Raw genomic sequence first — 17,852 nt, forward strand, 5'->3', positions numbered from 1 at the left:
ATGGACGTGGACAGAATAAAAGAGGGGGACAGCAGCCCGCCTCTAAGTGACTTCAAAAAACTCCGTGTGCCCGCCCACAGAAAAGATCCCAGGGGGCAGCACGTACAGAGGGGTTAAGACAAACTAGACACCTACGACCACATGACACCAGTGGGAGGAAGATTAAGATTTTACCTCCAAGAATGGAGAGAAATCACATCAGACAAATGGATCCTCAACATTATCCAATTCGGATACTGCATAGAGTTGGAGGGGAGGCCAACAAGCAGAAAACCAAAAAGAAAACCTCTAGCAAGCAAACAGCTAGAGCGTCTTCAGGAAGAAGCAAAGGAACTCCTGCAGAAGCAGGCCATAGAACGGGTACCCTTCAAGGAAAGAAACGAAGGAATATACTCGACGTACTTCCTGGTACCAAAAGTAGACGAGACAATGAGACCCATTCTGGACCGAAGGTTCCTGAACAAATTCATAAGAACGCAAAAATTCAAAATGACCTCCCTGCAAGAGGTGCTCCCGCAATTGCAGATCGGGGACTTCATGGTCACGATAGACCTCAAGGACGCCTACCTGCACATCCCAATGAACAGAAAGCACAAGCATATGCTCAGGTTCACCACCAGAGAAAGCCACTACCAGTTCACAACACTAGCCTTCGGGCTAAAATCAGCACCAAGGGTCTTCACAAAGTGCCTCGCAGCAGTCGCAGCGCACCTACGAAGGCAAGGAATACACATATACCCTTACCTGGACGACTGGCTGGTGAAAGCAAACTCATACCAGAAATGCAAGCAGAACGCACATACAGTGACGAGCACGCTCATAAGCCTGGGGTTCTCCATCCATTGGAAGAAATCATCAATGGAGCCGGAACAAGTGAAGATCTTCCTGGGGGCACAGATCAACACCTTACAGGGCAAGGTGTTCCCCAGCGAGAAGAGGGCGAGGGCGCTGGTGAAGGAAACTCACCTCTACCGGAAGGGACAAGCTCGGACAGTGAGGACTGCGAGCAAGATCATGGGGATGATGGCATCATGCATCCACCTGGTACCAAATGTACGACTCCACATGAGACCCATTCAAGAATGGCTACAGGAGCAATGGTTGTGAGAAGTTGGCCTGATATGCAGTGCTCACTATTCTAGTGATCACTATGTATCAGTCCAAACAACCCTTATTGATGATTGGTTGTAGGTCAACCTGATAGACCAGCTATCCTAGTAGCATGGACAAGAGCAGTCTAAGGCTAGACTCAAGAGGGCGTGTTAAGCCAGCTGTTTTACCATCACATTTACCCCTTGAACACCAAGTGAAAGGACACCACACAAGTTGTTATGAAAATAAAAGGATATTTATTTATAACACAACAACCCTGGACTCTTTATGAGGACAGGGCGCTAAGGACAATACAAAACTCTTAAAGAAATACTGAAAGTCGCACAATTTACACAAATGCCCGAGGGGCACGAAAAACCATATACTATGAAAGTGAAATGCGAATTACTAGCAGGTAGGTAACTATTCTCAGAGGCTTTGGGATCGCTAGGACTGTACTACTGAACCTTTAGATTACTAGCAGGAGGCCTAGGGGGATCGGGTGCAGAGTGTGCACTCTCACGCGTAATGCGGGACAAAGTCTATGGAGGCTAGTAAAAGCAAAAGTTAGTGTTCTCGGGAGAACCCGACTAGGTAGGTCAAAAACTAAAGTGGATCTAGACACTTAGAGAGTTGTTCTACGCTGGAGCACCGTGGTACTCGGTTTACCTAGCCCAGGGGCTGCGGCTGCATAGGGTTCAAGTGTCGTCGGAAACCCTCGTTGACGAACCAGGAGCCTGAAGTAAAAGTTGCTGGCAGGCGACCAGTGAAGATGTTCCGGGCTGATCCAAGGACTGGATCAGTTGAAGAGTACCTGTAAGCAGAGGGGACCAAGTTCTGAATCACTAGCCAGTGATTAGGTGGGCACCAGGATGGCACCGGACGAGGTCACTCAGCCAGGTGAAGAGGTGACACGGGTATTCTGCTGCTGCACGGACCAGGGCGCTGATGTCGACCAGGCTGGAGGTCTGTGAGCTGTCCCACGTCGGATGTCTGCTGCTGGCGATGCTGGATCCGTTGGAGGAGGCAACAAGCCTTGGCTAAGGCAAGCCCACGTGGAGACACAAAATGGCGTCTGGAGGGGACCAGGAGGGTCAGAGGAAGTTCTCCTTCAAGAGGAGACAAGGGCCAGTCTAGAGGAGCTAGACCAGCGGTGAACAAACGTAGGACGTCGTCTGGAGGGTCACTAGCCGGCGGGCAAGTGACCAGACAACGTGGCAAGCAGCGCAGGAGCAAAAGGGCCCCACGCAGATCTGGAGGATGCTGGGGGGCTGGACTTCGGTGCTCGTGCTGCTTGGGGTTGGGGCTTCTCTTACCCCAGTGCACCCACTCGAGGGTCCCTCGGTGGTAGTGCTAGGTCAGTGTCGTGCTGGTTCTGATAGTCGCCGGGTCCTCTGGTCTCATCGCACCCACGCTTCTCAGCTGTGCTGTAGAGGTAGGTTGAGGTCAGAGAGGGCAGGGAGTCCGGGTCTCGTCGAGCTGGGCAGTCTTGATCCGTAGGAGAGGCTGGCAGCAAACCGCAAGATACTTAGTTGGTGCCTGCTGCTGCAGGGTGACTACTCCTTAGTCACAAGGGAGAAATCTTGAAGAGTCTTGAGTTCCTTTCGTGGAAAGTAGTTTCAGGATTCAAAGATGATCTGATTTGGAAGGGGGCCTGCTCCTACCTTTATCCTGAGAAAAGGGGCTGGCACGCGACGAAGTCCTGCCCTATGGGTGGGACTAGGAGGGGGGTGGTTACACCCCTCTCCTTTGTCCGGTCTCTCCCCAGCTCAGGGGCTGGTGTGCCCCAGGAACTGGTTTGAGCCGGCATATGCACAGTGAGCACCGGGGTGCCACTTGCAGTCACCTTCCTCTAAAGCCCTGCCTACCTGGGATACACAAAATCCTGTCTGGGATGGTGCTGGCACCGCCCCTGACAGGACTCCCAGCAGCAGGAGGGCAGACTTGTGTCTCGGTGGCAGCATCCATCTTGTGGAGCTGAGGCTTGAGTTAGCTTTAACCGGGGTTACAGCTACATACATGTCGTGTTCCTCTAGAAGGGTGGAATGCTAACCCCGTCGCCAGAATTGGCGAGGGGTTAGTATTCCAATTCGTATGACTCCTTACTCGACATGTTTTGATAAGGTTATACCAAAGTTAGCATTTGACCGTGAGGTACATAATGCACTTAAGAGTATATGGTATAGCGTTATCATGGAACAGCTATTAGGACTTGGTTCCGCAAGCTGTAAACTGGCTCAGCTCATGCCAGAGCACCATTTCACATTATTCCAAGCACTCTGCCTTCAGGATTGTTAACGCCTGCCATAGGAGTGACTGATAGGAATATATGTGTCCATTTTAGGGTTAGATATAGGAATACTATATCTAAAGCAAAGGGTGTGTACACCACCTTGCCCCAGCTGTCAAGCAGCCAGTTGTTTTAGTTTTGGATGGCCAGCCAGGGGTGGCATAATACATGCTTCAGCCCCTGGTAGGCCCTGGGTACACCTATGCCCTGGATACCTAAGGTATACTGTACAGGGACTGATAAGGTGACTCAGTATCCAATCCGATATGTACCTAGGTCTAGAGTCTTAGCCTTAGACTGCTCGTATCCATGCTACTAGGATAGCTGGTCTATAGGCTATCCTTGTCCAGGTAAGCCTATATTGCCTAAGTGGCCATTTAAGGAAGTACCAGCACGGGCATGGTTACCCCCTATGTCATGGTCCACTAAGCAATCCCTCACCCTAAGGGTGTCTGAGGGTCTCCACCATAGGGAATCTCTACCTGTGGTGTGTTTTGTCAAAGAAAAAGGCTGGTGCTGAAATGGAGTACTGAAGTGAGGCTCCACTAGCTTTGGGCTCAGCTTCCTCCAATCATTATCCACCATAGAGGCCTTTCTTTCCAAGACTGAGTTGTTTTGGGCTCTCAGGGTCAACCTCTGGCTACCTACAGCTGGAGGTTGGGTCCCTCTGTTTGGCTTACTGGAGGGACAGGTCAGGTCTGGGGCCCTCAGGTCCCAAGTTTGGCTGTGCCCAACAGTGTCCATCTGTGGGAGGTCCCTAACTAAATTTAAGGGGGATCCCTCAGGAGTATGTTTTGTTTTATTTTCACTTGGCTAGGACTACTAGCTTCAGTGCCCTTAATCTGCTGATTGGGAAATTCTTTTGGACAGGGGGCCCCTTGGGGTCCAACACTGGCCTCCCTGACCTCTACAGCCCTGGGCTGACTGAGGCAGGGTAGAGAGGGGCAGGTTACCTGCTCCAGACTGGGTCCCACCTTGGAAGGGTCCACTGACATCAGGGGTTCTGCCAGGCTAGGCCTGACTACCTCTGTGACAGTTTCTTCACAAGGGGTCAGATCAGTTCCCTGGGGAGGCTGATCCTTTCCTAAAGTCTGGTGGGAGGGAGATTTCTCTTCCTCCTCAATACTCTCTGTCTGAGTGGAGTGATCCATAGTTTCAGGCTTCACAACACTGTCATCTGTCTGAGTTTGAGCTGTGGCCATCACAACTCTCCCAACCTTTTCAGGAGGGGGCTCAGTTTGGGTGTGGGCTGTTACCATGACAGCCTTGACAACCTGTTCTGGGAAGGAAGTTGTCTGAGATTGGGTTGTGACTGGCACAACCCTCCTGACCTGTTCAGGGAGGATATCTTGGACTGGGGCTGTGGCTACCACTGCCCCACTAACCTTACCATGGATGTTTACCATTCTAGAATGGGTTTCTTGCTCTACTTCAGCCCAGGCTGAAAGCTCTAAATCATTCCCCAGTAGGCAATCTACAGGCAAGTTTGGTGACACTGCCACTCTCTTGTGGCCAGTGACACCTCCCCAGCTGAGATTGACCACTGCCATGGGATGATCTCTCTGTACTCCATCAATATTGGTCACCTGGTATGTGGCACCAGGTAAAAGTTGCCTTGAGGGGACTAGACTCTGTCACCATAGTGATGCTAGCCCCTGTATCTCTATAGGCCTCAACTTTTATACCATTGATGAGGGGCTCCTGTCTGTACTTGCCCAAAGTGTTGGGACAAGTTGTGAAGTTGGCAAACCCCATGCCAGTCTCACAGACAAGAGTATCTAAGTCAGGGGACCTGGTTAGGCCAGAGTCCCCAGGAACTCCCAAAGTAAATGCACCCAAATTCTTGGGGGCACTCCCACCACCTGGGGGATTACTACTAGTAGTAACAGGAGGTTTTGGAATGTTACTTGGGGGTATGTTTTCCTTATTGTTATTCTTTGGGCAACTGCTGTCAGTTTTTAAATGACCCACCTGTTTACAGGGATAACAATAAGGTTTCTTTTGGTTATTGGAAGGATTCTGGGACCCACCCCCTTCAGAGGATTTTTGGGGCCCTGATGTGGTTTGATCTGTAGATTTATTCCCACCCTTCTCTTGAGGCTTGGTTGATTCCTTTTTCTGGTCACCACCTTGGTTCTTGGGCCTAATCCTGGTTCTGACCCATTTGTCTGCCCTCTTACCCAATTCTTGTGGAGAGGTCAGATCAGAGTCTACCAGGTGCTGGTGTAATAACTGGTTCTGACAATTATTTAAGACTTGCTCTCTCATAATTAGATTATACAATCCCTTGAAATCAGTAACCTTACTACCCAGTAGCCAGCCTTCCAAAGCCTTAGTGGCACAATCAACAAAGTCTGACCAGTCCTGAGACTGAGTTTTCTGGGTGTCTCTGAAAAGCAACCTGTACTGCTCAGTGGTTAAGCCAAACCCATCAACCAGTGCATTTTTCAGGACCTGGTAATTGTTAGCATCCTCCACTCTTGTAGTGAGGAGCTTATCTCTACCTTTACCATCAAAGGAGAGCCACAGTATAGCTGCCCACTGACTCTGGGGAATGCCCTGCACAGTGCAGGCCCTCTCCAGAGCAGCCATCCATTTCTGGATATCATCCCCTTGCTTAAAGGGGGGCACTATTTTAGTCAGGTGTTTAGTATCTAAACCCTTCTCTCTATCTCTTGGGAGATTGCTGCCACCAGTGGGAGCTAACCCACTCATCTGCTGCTCTCTTGCCAGGGCAAGCTTCTCTTTGGCCAGGGCAATTTCTTCCCGTTCAATCCTCAGTTCAGCTTGTCTCATCCTAGCTTCATGCTCTCTTCTCTGAGGGGAAGTAAATCTCCTCTGTGGAGGATTCCTTCTCCCCTGAGAAGAGGCATTAGAGTGCAGAGATCTATTGGAGTCCCTAGAAAGAGATCTATCTCTCCTAACTCCAAGGTTAGGCCCACTTCGGGTTAGTACTGGGGGTCCCCCAGATCCTAGCCCAAGTAAGTCTAAGTTGGTCCTAGTTAGCCTTCTGACTACCTCAAGACCTTTGTCTACCTCATCCCCAGAGAGTACCTCTTGATCCTCCTCCTCAACTGCTGAATCAGTGTTGGGGAGCTCTGGATCCCCAGAGGTTCCCTCTAAGGCTTGCATGTTCTCATGTAACTGAGAAAGCTTTCTGGCATCATATGTCTCTAAGAGACCTATCAGAAAGGGAGTGGTGGGGTTAGACCCCTGCTTCAGTTTCCTGGAGACACAGATATGTCTCATCTCATGCAGCGCTCAGTTTCCAGATCTTGAAGTGACCTGTGGAGGGTCAACACTGACCAGGGGAGTCTCAGTAGAGTCCCCCTGAGTCGACATGCTTTTCTAGTGAGGTGTAAGTGGTGCACTTACCTACACTATATGTTTGCCTACTGATCCCTTGCTAGAGTTGTAGTTTAGGGTGTGCTAGGCCCTAGGAGCTACAACAGCTGGTTCAGTAGAACTCAGAGTATTCTAAGCTAAGTTATATGTACCTTTAGTACTTATGTGATCTTTCACAAGATATTCTTAGGGCATGTGTGGTAAAACAACAGCAAGCTCAAATCCCAACCGCTGCTCACCAATGTGAGAAGTTGGCCTGATGTGCAGTGTTCACTATTCTAGTGATCACTATATATCAGTCCAAACAACCCTTATTGATGATTGGTTGTAAGTCAACCTTATAGACCAGCTATCCTAGTAGCATGGATACGAGCAGTCTAAGGCTAAGACTCTAGAGGGCGTGTTAAGCCAGCTGTTTTACCATCACATTACCCCTTGAACACCCAGTGAAAGGACACCACACAAGTGTTATGAAAATAAACAGTGTATTTATTAGAATCACAACAACCCTGTACTCTTTATGAGGACAGGGTGCTAGGCACACAACAAAACTCTTACGAAAATACTTAAGTTAGCACGTTATACACAAATGCCCGAGGGGCACGAAAAACCATATACTTTAAAAGTGGAATGCGAATTACTAGCAGGTAAGTAACAGTTCTAATAGGCTTTGGAATCGCTAGGACTGGACTAGGGAATCGTTAGATTACTACTAGGAGACCCAGGGGACTCGGGTGCAGAGTGTGCACTCTCACGCGGGATGCGGGACAAAGTCTATGGAGGCTAGTAAAGGCAAAGTTAGTGTTCACGGGCGAACCCGACCTGGTAGGAAGAAAACGACAGTGGATCCTGACCCTAGGATAGTGAGGCTATGCTGGGACACCGAAGTGCCGAAGTTACCTAGCCCAGGGGCTGCAGCTGCATAGGTCTGAAAAGACGTCGGGGATCTCGTTGCCGGACCAGGAGCCTGGAAGGAAGAAGTTGCTGGCAGGCGACCAGTGAAGAAAAGTTCGATGGATCCAAGCCTGGATCAAGGAAGAAGAAAACCTGAAAGCAGAGGGGACCAAGTTCTTGAATCACTAGCCAGTGATTAAGTGGGCACCAGGATGGCACCGGGCGAAGTCACCGCAGTCAGGTGAGTGGGCACTGCTGGGCTCTGCAGTCTCTCGGACCAGGAGGCGTTGTCGGCGACCAGGATGGAGGTGCGAGCTGTCCCACGAAGGTTCTTGCTGTCGACGTCGCTGGACCCAGGATTGGGCAACAAGTCTTGGCAAATGCAAGGCCCACGCGGTGGACCTAAAATGGCGTCTTGGGCGGACCAGGAGGGTCCAGGGTACTTCTCCGATGGAGGGAAGCAAGGGCCAGTCTGGAGCAACCAGACCAGCAGCAAAAATGTCGTCGGGCGTCGTCAGGAAGGCCACAAGCCAGCGGGCTAGTAGCCAAACAACGCGGTGAGCAGTAAAAAGCAGAAGGGCCCCACGCAGATCGTGGAGATGCTGGGGGGCTGCTCTTCGGTGCTGGAGCTGCTCAGGGTGGGGGCTTCTCGGACCCCAAAGCACTCACCAGGAATTCACTCGGCGGGCTTGCTGGAAAGAAGTCGTGCAGTCTTGAAGATGGCCGGTCCCTCGGTCTCGTCACACCCACGAATCTCAGCGTGACTGATGATGCAGGTAGAGGTCAGAGGTGCCAGGGAAGCCGGTTCTCGTCGAGCTGGGCAGTCGGATTCCGGAGGAAGGACTTGCAGCAGACCGCAGTGTTCTTAGATGGTGCCTGCGGATGCAGGGTGACTACTCCTTAGTCACAAGGGAGAAATCTTAGGAAGAAGTCTTGAGTTCCTTTCGCAGAAAGTAGTTTCAGGATTCAAAGATGATCTGATTTGGAAGGGGGCCAGTCTCTACCTTTATCCTGTAAAAAGGGGCTGGCACGCGACTAAGTCCTGCCCTATGGGTGGGACTAGGAGGGGGGTGGTTACACCCACTTCCTTGGCGGGCTTTTCCCCAGCACAGGGTCTGGAGTGACCCCGGAACTGGTTCCAGCCAGCCTATGCACAGTGAGCACCGGGGTGCCACGTGCAGTCACCTTCCTCTAAAGCCCTGCCTACCTACAATACACAAAACCCTGTCTGGGACGGTGCTGGCACCGCCCCTGGCAGGAAACCCTTTGTCCTTATCTCCTGCTCTGGGAGGACTCCCAGCAGCAGGAGGGCAGACTTGTGTCTCGGTGGCAGCATCCATTTTGTGGATGCTAAGGCTCTGTCTGACTTTAACCGGGGTTAGGGGTTACATACATGTCGTGTCCCTCTAGAAGGGTGGAATGCTAACCCCGTCGCCAGAATTGGCGAGGGGTTAGTATTCCAATTCGTATGACACCTTACTCGACATGTTTTGATAAAGCGATACCAGAGTTGGCATATAACCGCGAGGATTATAATGCACTTAAGAGTATATGGTATGCGATATCATGGAAACGGCTAAGGGATAGATCCCGAAAGCCGCAGACGGGCTCAGCTCATGCCAGAGCACCATCTCACACGATTCCAAGCACTCTGCCTTCAGGATTGTTAAGGCCTGCCATAGGAGTGACTGATAGGAGATCTGTGTGTCCATTTTAGGGTTAGATATAGGTATACTATATCTAAAGCAAAGGGTGATTACACCACCTTGCCCCAGCTGTCAAGCAGCCAGTTGTGTCAGATTTGGATGGCCAGCCAGGGGTGGCATAATACATGCTGCAGCCCCTGGTAGGCCCTGGGGACACCTATGCCCTGGGTACCTAAGGTACACTGTACAGGGACTGATAAGGTGACTCAGTATCCAATTTAGATATGTACCTAAGGTACATGGAATCCATTTTACAGAGAGAGCAGTAGGCCTGGGGCCCTGAATAGCAGGGTCCCAGGTCAACTAAGTCAGAAAACCAGCAAAACACCAGGCAAAAAGTTGGGGGCAACCATAGTCAGGGCTCTACCTTCCTACACTAGGGTACATGGAATCCATTTTAACAGAGAGCAGTGGGCCTGGGGTCCTGAATAGCAGTGCCCCAGGTCAACTAAGTCAGAAAACCAGCAAAACACCAGGCAAAAAGTTGGGGGCAACCATAGTCGGGGATCTACCTTCCTACAATGGTCACAAGCTACAGGCAGTGGGGGGGGGGGGGGGGGGTCTAGTGGTTGTAACGCACGCAGTGCAGAAGGAGATGACATGGTGGACCATGGAGAACATAACCAGGGGAAAGCCTCTAAAGCCCCCAACGCCAACAGTGACCATCACCACAGACGCATCCCTGAAGGGATGGGGCGCTCACATGGAGGAGCTGAAGGTGAGGGGCCTGTGGACGCCAGCAGATGCGACAAAGCACATCAATTACCTAGAATTGAAGACCATCTTCCTTGCACTGGAAGCTTTCCAAACAAGACTGTACAAGCACAAGGTGTTGCTACAAACAGACAACACCACCGCGATGTTCTACATCAACAAGCAGGGTGGGACACAGTCAGCCACGCTTTCAACGCTGGCGCAGGAGATATGGAGATGGGCCAACCCTCTCAAGATAAACCTGCTAGCCATACACCTACCAGGGAAGGACAACATACAGGCAGACTGGCTCAGCAGACAGATAACGGCATCCCACGAGTGGGAGCTCAATGCTCAAGAGACAAGGTGGCTGTTCGACAGATGGGGAACGCCATCAGTGGACCGGTTTGCCACACGCCGGAATGCAAAATGCCAAAACTTCGCATCCAGAAAGCCCGAGGAGGGGTCCCTGGGGGCCCCATGGATAGATTGGTCCAGGACATTTGCTTACGCTTTTCCCCCCGATACCACTGATGCACAGAGTGCTGAGCAAGTGCAGAGCGAGCAACATGACCCGGATACTGGTCGCGCCACAGTGGGCCAGGCAGACATGGTACTCGCAGATCATGGAGATGACAGTGTGCACCCCACAGATTCGGCAAGAGGAAAGACCTGCTCTCCATGCAGAATGGAGAGGTGCTACACCCAGAGCCAGAGAGCCTGAGCCTAGTAGCGTGGCTCCAGAGGACATAGAGTTCGCACATTTGAGACTGCCAGAAAGCACCCTGAGGGTCCTTCGGGAGGCACGAAGGCCCAGCACTCGAAGTGCTTTGTTGCAAAATGGAAAAGATTCACAATATGGTGCAGAAAAGAGACTTCACAATAAAATGAAGGACTCCACAGTGCTAAAGTGCCCGACGCACTTGCTGGAGAAGAACCTTAGCTCATACTTGTTAAGAGTTCACTTAGCAGCGATAGTCGCCTACACAAGGGGAAAAACGTGCAGGAGTTTCTTCACATCACAGGTGGTGAAGAGATTCCTGGAAGGAGCGAAAAGGTTCGCACCACCCAAGCGGGTGCCGCCACCTGCATGGAACTTGAACATAGTCCTAACGGAACTCATGAAAGAGCCCTTTGAACCACTTCACAAGGCCTCCCTGAAGATGCGAACTATGAAAACCGCTTTCCTGGTTTTAATAACGTCCTTACGCAGAGTAAGCGAGCTTCAAGCGCTGACGCTACAAGAACCCTACATACAAATACACAACGATAGAGTTGTGATGAGGACTGACCCACACTTCATGCCGAAGGTGGTATCCAAATTTCACATGAACCAGTCCATACAGATACCGAGTTTTTTCCAAAAACCAACAACTAGCACAGAGCGAGCTCTGCACACTCTGGACGCCAGAAGGGCTGTCATGCACTACATGGAAAGGACGAAGGGACAAAGGAAAACAAAATAGTTCTTTGTGTCATTCGCCAACAGCTTCATGGGGAAAGCAGTAACCAAAAAGACCATTGCACGATGGATCGCACAGACAATTCAACTCTGCCACAAGCGTGCAGGACAAGAGCTGGCAGAGGGGACACGTGCCCACTCCACTAGGAAGAAGGGCGCTACAATAGCCTTCCTGGCTAACACACCCATACAAGACATGCCTGGCAGCAACATGGGCTTCGGTGCACACGTTCACGAAGCACTACTGTGTGGATATACAAATGAACAAGGAAGCTCAAGTTGGACAGAAGGTGCTACAGCACATATTCAATACCCAACGCTCATCTTCCACCCAGCCGCCACAGAGATGAGAAACCGCTACAAAATCTATGCACAGCATAGTGAATCCAGAAAGATTCACGCTGCAAAACGAATAGTTTTCTTACCTGTCGGTGTAGTTTTGCAGCTTGAAGATCTTTCTGGATTCACTAGCGAACCCACCCACCTCCACCAGAAAGATGAGGCTGGAGAGAGAAGAGGTGGTTAAAAAAAAAAAGGACTTTTAAAGTACAAGCGGTAAAATATCACCTAAATAGAACACTGCCCTTACTTCGGAAACTAAAGAAACACGGAAAAAAAAGAACCCGAAGATTGCGCCCAGGAGTGGGAGCTTCCGCAGGAAGCATGCCGACGTCACCGGAAATACACCCAAGAGGGTGTGACGCCGACGCCCACCTGGGCTACAAAAAAAGAAAAGACTACGAATCCGGACCCAACAACAAGACCGCGGAATAATGCACAGTATAGTGAATCCAAAAAGATCTTCAAGCTGCAAAACTACACCGACAGGTAAGAAAACTATTCGTTTCTTACCGGTCGGTGTAGTTTTGCAGCTTGAAGATCTTTCTGGATTCACTAGCGGACCCACCCGCCTCCGCCAGAAAGATGAGGCTGGAGAAGAGGGTGGGAACACATGGAATAGAGAGCAAGTTGAAGCTTACAAGATACGTGAAGAGATTTAAGTTGGAAAAAGGATTAACAAACATAGCCATGGATTCACTACAGGGACAAAAAAGAGAAAAAAGAATCCGAAGATGGTGCCCAAGGGTGGGAGCTTCCGCAGGAAGCATGCCGACGTCACCGAAAGTACACCAAATGGTGGGACGTAGACGCCCACCTGGGCACAAAAAAAAGAGAAAAAAGACTACGATTGCGGACCCATCCACCAGATTGCGCAATATGCACAGCATAGTGAATCCAGAAAGAACTTCAAGCTGCAAAACTACACCGACCGGTAAGAAACTGTTCGTTATGCTACAAAACAGCTGGCATTAACTTGGAAACCCCATAGGGCGCACTGCACAAGGAAGAAAGGAGCAGCCCTAGCCTTTATAGCAAACATGCCTCTGAACAAAATATGTACACCGGAGACACAAAGCCAACTATCCCTCGCCATTGGGGAAAAATCTGTTGATTGCAACCATGCATAGGGGTTTATGGGGTGCTTATCTAAAATCGTAGGAGGATAAACACAGCACCAAATTGCTGCAGATATGCCCAACAAAAAAGCGGGAAGAGGACTAACAAGATGATTCCGGGCCCAGCCACTAAATGATGGAATAATGCACAGCATGTCCATCCAGAAAACTCTTCAAGCTGCAAAACTGCTCCCTCTGATAAGTAACCATTTAGTACCACCCTGGGAAATACAAGGTAATAGATTTTATGGCATTCGCTGTTAAGAGTCTGCTTTACATATTGGTGATTTGCTTTTTCCAATACAAACCTGATATTTCTGACACTGTTCTGCTTGTTAAAGACTTGACTAGTTCACGCTAAGATCCCAGATATTTTTAGTATGATACTTTTGAGTCTGCAATTTTATCTAAACTACTAAGGAGACTATAGAAAAAAATTTGTTTAAATCTGAGAAAAGCTTGTATTAAATAGTTCTGACTTGGATTTGCATTTGTGTATTTCTATCCAGGGATGCTACTACGTTTTTTTGTTCATTTCTATGATATGGAAATCATCGAAGAAGAAGCATTCTTGGCATGGAAGGAAGACATTTCCCAAGAGTTTCCAGGGAAGGGCAAAGCATTATTCCAGGTACAATGCTGTTCTTGCTGAGTTGTGTTACAAATGTTGAGCCATGCCTGGTTTTCTTGTACCCCAGAAGCCTCATTGGGGGTGAGGTTGTATATTTGGACTAAATAGGTAACAGCACTGTATGCCGGTTGCAAGCATCCTGGACACAAACTTAAATAGCATTAAAGAAACAAAAGCTTTGCAGAATTAATTTTTTTTCTAGATTCCCATGCTTTTCATAATTCTGCTATCTAGTGCTTGGTTTTGGTAGTGCTGCCTTCCAAAAACGTTTCCTGTACTTACTGTGTGACATTGGAGTAAACATTTTAGATTTTCTTTTAAATTTTATACATTTTTTTATGAGCTTCCTCCACTACCCTTCAGTGAGAACATCTCATGATCTAGAAAAGCTTCAAGCTGCTATACCATTACAGGTAGTTTTGCAGCGTGAATCTTTCTGGATTCACTATTTTGTGCATTATTTCGGCATCTAGCGGTTTGGTCCGAAATTGTAGGTTTTTTTAATATATTTTTGTAGCCCAGGTGGGCGTCGAAATACCACCATTAGGTGTCCTTCGTGACATCTACGTGCTTCTTCCAGAAGCTCCCACCTTAGTCAGTCAAATTTCTTTAATCGATTAATAAAAATCAAAAAAGTGGACACATAATACATTTCATCATTACAAGCACAGTACATTAATCTATTAGTTACAAATTTAAAAAAGTAAGATTCATACAGCCATATTTCATGGGATTAATACATATGGAAAGTATCTAAAAGTTATAAAAAGTTATAAAAACATCATATATATACTAAAAATGATCAGGTGTTAGTTGTGTAGACTTGAGTTTAGGCGATTCTTATTAATGCGAACTCCTGCGACTAAAAAATTTGCTACGTGAAATGTTACTCTTGCACTGGGTAAAAGTTGCAAGAACATGAGTGCTGGCCTGACCTGTGCAAAGCCTGCCTCGCGCAAAATTGGTAGCAGATATTTTTTCCTGATCTTAGTATAGTGATCACAGAACATAATAAAATGTAACGTGTCCTGAAGAGAAAAATTTTCACAGTCACAGGGTTTTGCATTCTCTGGTGTATCCCAATTAAGATAATGACCAAGCCTTAGATAAATAAGATTAAAACGAAATCTGATTAAAAGAAATCGATGAAATGGTCTGGTAACTAAGATAAGATATGGTTCAATGCCCGGGGCAGTCATTAGCGTATAGTTCTTTCTGACAAGTGGCTTCTTTAGTTCATTTTCTTCCCTTTCTGATGTATACATATTAACCAAGGTACTTTTTACTGTGTTAAGATCCTCTTTTGTAATACGTTCTGGGGAGAGAAAAAGCTCAGGACGACCCGCTTGTGTAAGTTGTGACTTAACGTATCTCACCCACAAGATATTTAAGGCTCTATCCAGGGCTAAACAGTCTTTAAGGATTATATGATTTAATGATATCTCCTTATTGAGCCAGGTTTTTAGCCAGCAAGTGACTGTGGCTAACTTTAATGCATCTGTTACGTATCCCAAGCCCAGTTCTGCGTGTAGTGAGTATATAGGGGTAGAATGAGGAACAGAGAGCAATGATCTCAAAAATGTATTTTCCACCTTTTGGATCTTGTCGTGGTTCACGTGACCCCAGATGGGGAGCCATAACCGGCTATAGACAAACATTTGACTTTATATACTTTTATAATAGCCTCCATGGGGCCTGCTCCCAGCCTTTTTGTGAATCCAAGCAATGCTGCAGCCGCTCTTGCTACAGCATTACTTTTTGAGAGTTGCTGGGGGCCCCAGGTTACTCTGTCATCAAATAAGACCCCTAAGTATGGAAAGGATGAAACTCTCTATCTTCTGCCCAGTACAGAAAAATGTGTTCGAGGCATGTGGGCTGCTAAATTCATATCTTAGCATTAGATCGCCGCCTAGTGTTGGGCTCGGATGATTGCACATTGTTGTCCTGGAAGAGTCTTCGAAGTATCCTGAGATAGGTGGCTCCTCCCCTGGACTACAGTGCGCATGGGCATCGGCTCCATCCCCAGATTGTTTTTTTCCGCCATTGGGTTCGGATGTGGTCTCGACGTCTTACTGTCGGAACCAAGTAAAACTTACTTTTAGCGGCCAAAAGGCCTCGATTTTCTTGGCTCAGCGGACGAGCTCTGCCCCGAAGGTTACGAGGATACCGACCGGGACACGGGATCGCCTGTCGGCCTTACCCAAGACCCGTTGCCGCAAGCCACAGCCCCGCCTTCGGGCCCGGCCACGGACTTACTTGCTGGGCAGACTGTTTCGAAACCGAAACCATCGGGATCGACAACACCTAAAATGGCCGACCCGAAATCGAAACTGAAAGTTAAGGACTCGAGTGTCCCTAAGATGGCTGCCGTGCCGGTGAAACCGACGGCGCCTGCTCCCCCATCGACTCCGTCGACCTCCGGTCCGCAGAAGTCGAGGAAGTCCGTCGATTCCGATGCTGCGAAATCGAAACCGACGCCGGAGGAGGGGTCCTCCAAGAAAGACGGTCGGCACGGGACAGCGGCTCCGACGCCGTCAAAACCCGCCAAAGTCGGCTCCAAGGAGGCTACGCAGGCACACGGAAAGAAGTCTGTGCCCCGAACGCAGGAATCGGAGGCGGTACAGACGGGATCCGCGCCCAAGACGCACAAGGCCCACAAGGACGTCGGATCCGAGGGAAAAATCAGACCATCCTCGTCGGCGCCGACACAAACTGTGAGTGTGCCGTCCCCCATTGCCGACTCACTGAAAAGGATCAGGGAAAAGGCCTTTGCCCCGTCGGCTCCGATACCATCAACGCAGCCGCGAAAAGACACTCCAGAGAAGCCGTCTGGGAAACTTCTCTTTATTTTGCCGCCGAAGGAGGCGCCCAAGGCATTTTCAACCAAATCGGCACCGAAACAGGTGGTTTCTTCGCCGACTGGCCCACTTCCACGTCAGGTGCTCGAATCCGAGGACGATTCGGCGCATTTCATCGACGCTGACACAGGCAAACTGACCCTCTATAAGAGGAAAATAACTTCGGAGCCAGTGGACCCCTATGTCATTCCACTAAAGAAGAAAAGGGTGCCCCTTGACGCCTCAGGCCTCACGGAACCAATCCAGCCTCCTCCGAGACGGAGCCCTACTCCCTCCCCAGACCACTCTGAGGGTGAGGGGTATGATGAGGACGACCAGTACAATTTCCCAATCAATGAACCTGATGTGCAACCGGATTCATTTGATGACACTGGTGACCAGAACACCCAAGGTGCGGGGCAAGACCCGCAGCCTTTTAATGCACGGGCATCCCCGACTGAGGATTCAGCAGGTTTTCATGCCCTACTCGAAAGGGCGGCAGCCAATCACGATGTGGACATGCATGCCGACCCTGTGGAGGAAGACTTCCTTTTCGACACTTTTTCGGTCTCTGAAAGGACAGTAAAGACACTGCCTATGCTTAAAGGAGTCCTCAAGCATGCTGGGGACATATTTAAGGAGCCTACGAGAGCGAGAGTGGTCAACCCTCGCATTGAAAAAAAGTACAGACCTGCACCTGCGGACCCCGCATACATTCGGGGACAATTGCCATTGGACTCTCTTGTGGTCGCCAATGCCAGGAAACGTGCCAACTCCCAGACTACGGGTGAAGCTCCTCCCCCGGATAAGGAATCCAAAGTGCTAGAGGCAGGGGGCAAAAGAGTAGCTGCACAGGCATCAAACTTCTGGCGCATTGCCAATACACAGGCGCTCTTGGCGCGTTATGATAGGGCGCACTATGACACCCTAGAACAGATCGTACAACACCTGCCTCCACAGTTCCAAGAGGGCACGAAAATGCTTATCGAGGAAGGGAAGCTAATCTCAAACGCAGCCATCAAGTGTGCACTTGATGCTGCGGACACAGCTGCTAGGGCTATCAACACTAGCGTTATGCTGAGACGACAAGCGTGGCTCCGCATCTCAGGGTTTAAACCGGATATTCAGACGACAATTCTTAATCAGCCAGTCAATCCTGATAGTCTGTTTGGTCCGGATGTTGACACCACCCTAGAGAAAATAAAGAAAGACACGGACACTGCTAAGTCTATGGGGGCCCTACAGTCACAGCAGTTTCGTGGCGGCAATTTTCGTCGCTCAGGTGCACGTGGAGTCACCAGAGGACAATTGGGTCAACAATCCCAGTTCACAAAAGGTGGGGCACAATCCTCGTTCACTAAACAGAACAAGGGAGGTTACAGGAATAACAGCAACAGAGGTCGCGGCAGAGGAAACAGCTCCCGCACCTCTACTCCCAACAAACA

The 17,852-nt window shown here is 49.4% G+C and overlaps 1 protein-coding gene across 3 annotated transcripts in view; it reads left to right on the forward strand.

Annotated features, from left to right (window-relative positions):
- Nucleotides 1-17,852, forward strand: part of EIF4G2 (eukaryotic translation initiation factor 4 gamma 2) — a 216,676-nt gene that overhangs the window by 175,713 nt on the left and 23,111 nt on the right. For all 3 annotated transcript variants that reach the window (XM_078680943.1, XM_078680944.1, XM_078680941.1), the window contains one exon: nucleotides 13,449-13,570. In XM_078680943.1, coding sequence (XP_078537069.1) covers nucleotides 13,449-13,570 — 122 coding nt within the window. The remainder of the gene's footprint in view (nucleotides 1-13,448; nucleotides 13,571-17,852) is intronic.

The sequence above is a fragment of the Lissotriton helveticus genome, chromosome 3_1 (genome assembly GCF_964261635.1).
Source record: "Lissotriton helveticus chromosome 3_1, aLisHel1.1, whole genome shotgun sequence".
Lineage (NCBI taxonomy): Eukaryota > Metazoa > Chordata > Amphibia > Caudata > Salamandridae > Lissotriton > Lissotriton helveticus.